Here is a 5,128-nt window from a genome sequence, read left to right on the forward strand (position 1 = left end):
CTGTTGATGAGGGTTTTTATCAGGAACGGATGTTGAATTTTGTGAAATGCTTTTTCTGCATCTATTGAGATGATCATGTGATTTTTATCTTCCTTATAATCAACTTTTGAAAGTTCTCAAGGAGATCGTTTATGTTATCTTTTTCTAATCATGTCTTCCAAACTGAGTGTGCATCTGACACTTATAACACCTTTCAATATGGATGAGCCCCACCTCAGTAGCCATACACGGCTGGTGGACACCATATCTGACAGCTCAGGTGTAGTATAAACCCTCTCACCACCTAAATTATACCCCAAGGATGAATCATGTCCTTCATTCCAAACAGCGTTTCAAAAATCAGAACTTTGGGGCTATGAGTCATTTATATTTGTACTTATGTCTTCATTACATAGTAATAATGATTTCAAATCACTATGCATGTAAAGATAAAAGTGACCCAGGGAATAGTATCGATTCAACTCATGGAAATTCCAATCTCATGCGCATTTTTCCCATAGAGGACCCATGGCTGAACACTTTAAGGAAGCAAGTAAATGTATGGTTTGCCTGAATTATCTTGAAAACCCCATGTACCTGAAATGTGGATATGTCTGCTGCTTCCGGTGCCTCGATTCACTGCAGAAGGAGGTTGATGGGGGTGGTTTATTGTGCCCCAACTGCTCTGTGGTCTCACAGAAGAATGACCTCAGGCGCGCTCTCAAGCTCGGAGCTCTGGTTTCAAAGGTTAAGGAGTTAGAGCCCCAGCTGAGAGCTGTTCTCCAGATGAACCCAAGGATGCGAAAGTTCCAAGGTAAGACATCTATACAAACTGCCCTCAACCCATAAAGGGCCCTGGGAAAAGCACCTTTTCAAAAGCTCTCCAGTAAATAAGGGCACTAGCTGAATTCTGGCACCTGAAATTTCTATTCTTTCCAAGAAACCGTTGTTCTCACCTGTAAGTATAGATAAGAACTATCTGTTGACTTTATAAAAATTTTTATTGGGGTAGAGTTGATTTACAGCGTTGTGTTAGTTTCAGGTGTACAGCAAAGTGAATCAGTTATACATATACATATATCCACTCTTTTTTAGATTCTTTTCTCATGTAGGTCATTACAGAGCATTGAGTAGAGTTCCCTGTGCTATACAGGAGGTCCTTATTAGTTATGTTTTATATATAATAGTGTGTATGTGTCAATCCCAATCTCCCAATTTATCCCTCCCCCGCTTCCCCCTATCTGTAGATGTTTTTTTACATCTTTATTGGAGTATAATTGCTTTACAATGGTGTGTTAGTTTCTGCTTTATAACGAAGTGAATCAGTTATACATATACATATGTTCCCATATCTCTTCCCTCTTGCGTCTCCCTCCCTCCCACCCTCCCTATCCCACCCCTCTAGGTGGTCACAAAGCACCGAGTTGATCTCCCTGTGCTATGCGGCTGCTTCCCACCGGCTATCTATTTTACGTTTGGTAGTGTATGTATGTCCATGCCACTCTCTCACTTTGTCACAGCTTACCCTTCCCCCTCCCCATATCCTCAAGTCCATTCTCTAGTAGGTCTGTGTCTTTATTCCCGTCTTACCCCTAGGTTCTTCATGACATTTTTTTTTCTTAGATTCCATATATGTGTGTTAGCATACGGTATTTGTCTTTCTCCTTCTGACTTACTTCACTCTGTATGACAGACTCTAGGTCCATCCACCTCACTACAAATAACTCAATTTCGTTTCTTTTTATGGCTGAGTAATATTCCATTGTATATATGTGCCACATCTTCTTTATCCATTCATCCGATGATGGGCACTTAGGTTGTTTCCATCTCCGGGCTATTGTAAATAGAGCTGCAATGAACATTTTGGTACATGACTCTTTTTGAATTTTGCTTTTCTCAGGGTATATGCCCAGTAGTGGGATTACTGGGTCATATGGTAGTTCTATTTGTAGTTTTTTAAGGAACCTCCTTACTGTTCTCCATAGTGGCCGTACCAATTCACGTTCCCACCAGCAGTGCGAGAGTGTTCTACCTGTAGATTTTTAAGAAAAGATAATATTTAGGCCATGCCCTAGTCCTGTGCTATCCAATATTAGATACATTGGAATATTTCCAATGGCCACTGGCAGCTCCTGATCACTTGAAACGTGGCGATTGCCACAAGTAGAAATCAGATTTGGCTATATTGGAGGATACGGAATGTATTGTTAAAATCAATTATACCTGATTGTTATTTTTAAACGTGAGAAAATTTAAAATCCACACGGGGCTCTCATTGCGTTTCTTTGGGTGGCACTGCAACACAACATGGTTTTTCAAATTTGAGGATGTATAAGTTCCCTGACCATCCAGTTTAAATGTAGCTTCCTCTTCTTGAACGCTGGGCTGACCTGAGAATCTGGATTTCTGACTTGAGCTCCGGTGGTGCTGCTAGAGCAGGTTCATGGCCCACACTTTGAGTAACAGGCCCCTGCATCTAGTGAATCTGAACTCTTCAGGTAGCGAGGCCCAGAGATATGCACTGTTTAAAAGCCCCAGGTGATTCTGTGCACAGTGAGTGTGGACAAGGAATACCTAGAGCACAAGCCCCCCAGGGAAAAGGATGGTAAAAGTGCATGCGGTCGTGACTGTAGGTTTCAGTCCTGTTGCCGAGTCTGGACCTGAGCACTGCAGCCTGTGCTTCACTCCCTGACCTGGACCTAAGATGCCCGATTCAGGCTCAGAATTCTGAGCAAAGGGGAATTATCACAGCTTAGCTGCGTGTCTGATTCGGGATGCTAGGACAGACCTCCCAGGCTCACTGGAGAGTGCCACAGTCTCATCCTGTCGCCCATTCCCTGCCTCCTACGATGGGCCCTTGGGTGTGAACGGGGTGTGATGATTGTGCAATGATACACAATCCAGCCAGCAGTGTCATCGGGAAAGCAACCACTTGTTTTACTTCTTGAGTGAGTTTCCATTTTGCTCCATGCAAACCTCTATTTATGATGGTGAAACCTGTCACAGAAACTTGACAAGCCTTCACAATTTCTCTCCAACGGTCAGGAAGTCTGAGCACCTCCCAAAGAACCATGTTATAAGGGAGCCGAGTGAAGTCATCGGCCTTTGGTCCAGAGGGTTTATTTCTGAGGCTCCTGAGGCTCTATGCACATGGTCACGTTAGGACAGGCAGGTCTATGCACCCATCCTCATCACAGGGTTAGTTGGAGATGTTGCCAAAACACACAGTACTTCTCCAGTTTACCTGGCCCGTGAGCACTGCCCCATCCAGTTCTGGGTCTAAGTTGCTACAAGATCCCAGCACATCGTTACCCATGTCTATGGGAATCCCTTCCTCTGTCTTGACTTCCAGAGTTAACCCATCTTATCCAAAGACTCCTAGCATGTTTTCTTTATATTTTTCTATAGCTCCAGAGAATGAAAAAGAACTGGGATGCAATTGCCTATTCGACAACTCTAAACAAAGAAAGTAGATGCAAAAAGAAGAAAAAGAATAATACCTTACTATTTCAAAATTATTCTGCAATATGTTAAATCACCATCATTCAAATGTATATTTGATGTCTATATTTTGACAGTCTATGTCAACTGGAAATTTTTGAGAAAAATCAACACCCATGGACTCTTTTTTTCATGTATATCATGTACTGAAGAGAAGAAATATTTTAATCCAATAATCCAAATAATGTAAAGAAACACCAGTATGAATCAGAAAGACTAGTTCCATTTTAATCATTCATTCTGTACATGGAATTGGATCTAATCCAGGTCAGGGAATCTTCCCCAGGAACCTTCTGCTTAGGAAAGAAGTGTAGAGTTAAAGAAGTGAAAGTGAGTGAAACATTTGGGACTTTTCAGAAGCCGTGGATTGTAGTGTCTAGTGTATGTAATTGCTTGTTTTTCTTTCCACAGTGGATGTGACCTTGGATGCTGACACAGCCAACAAGTACCTCATCATTTCTGAGGACCTGAAGACTGTCCGTTGTGGGTTTTTCAAGCAGAAGAAGAGGTCCCGACCTGAGAGATTCAGCCGTACAACTTGTGTCCTGGGATTCCCTCTGTTCACCTCTGGCCGCCATTACTGGGAGGTGGACTTGGGGTCCAGCCAAGAATGGGATGTGGGCGTTTGCAAAGAATCTGTGCGTCGACGAGGGAAGACTCAACTGGCTCCAGATCTTGGCTTCTGGACTGTGAGTCTGAGAAATGGAGATGTCTTCTCTGCCCACACTGTGCCTTCCACTGTTCTCAAGGTGAGCCCCAGGTTACATCGAGTGGGGATTTTCCTGGATATGAATATTGGAATTGTTTCCTTTTATCACGTTGGTGATGGATCCCATATTTTTACATTCACTAAAGTTTCAGCTGGGGAGCCACTGCGTCCGTTTTTTTCTCCTGCATATCCGACTGAAGATGATCAAAGCTTCCTGAGAATCTGTCCTTTGATGAGTCTAGGCACTGACGGTCCTCTGTGGAATCCAGGGCAAAGCAAATGAAACTCTGACTATGGAAACGTGGATAGGAAATTCTTGTGTACACATAGCCGTGGATGGGAATGTTCCTCTTTGCTACACATATGGTACAAACATGTAGCAGAAAATTATGGAACAATTCATGAATCATTAACACAAATTGTATTAGGGGAAATTACATTTCCAGAATTAGTGTTATGGACTTGTTTATTTCTGTTCCAATTTTTATGTTCTTTCAATTTCCAAATGTTTTCTTTTAATTTCCCGTAAGCTTAACTTAGTGCATGATGGAGATTATAAACTAAAGTTCATTTGTGACTCTACAGATGCATTTTTCTACATATTATGGAAATAAGACATGTTTCAACGGTAAAAAAAAAAAAATAGTGTGCACGTATTCAGTTTTTCACTCAACAGCTGAAAAACACACGTTCATTTCAAGTGCACCTTGAACTCTACGGGCTGTATTCCATTTCTGTTGGACGTTGCCGGTCGTTCTCCAAACCCTTCTACCCCCAGCTGGACCCATCTGGCTATGGCAGGAGGCCTTGCAGAACCTGAGAAGTTGTTTTAGTCAACAGGGGACATTCACCGTCTTATGCAACATGTGAAGCCATGACGATTAAAAAAATGAAACCCTGTCATTTCTCCAGCTTTTGCGTAAAAATCAAAGTCAGTTT

The 5,128-nt window shown here is 42.2% G+C and overlaps 1 protein-coding gene across 1 annotated transcript; it reads left to right on the forward strand.

Moving 5' to 3' along the window:
- Window positions 1-507: 507 nt before the first annotated feature.
- RFPL4A (ret finger protein like 4A) lies at window positions 508-4,472 on the forward strand. Its single transcript, XM_065899337.1, has 2 exons — window positions 508-793; window positions 3,892-4,472. The coding sequence occupies exons 1-2, from the start codon at window positions 508-510 to the stop codon at window positions 4,470-4,472; spliced, it is 867 nt and encodes a 288-aa protein (XP_065755409.1).
- Window positions 4,473-5,128: the final 656 nt, after the last annotated feature.

Source organism: Phocoena phocoena, chromosome 20 (assembly GCF_963924675.1).
Source record: "Phocoena phocoena chromosome 20, mPhoPho1.1, whole genome shotgun sequence".
NCBI lineage: Eukaryota > Metazoa > Chordata > Mammalia > Artiodactyla > Phocoenidae > Phocoena > Phocoena phocoena.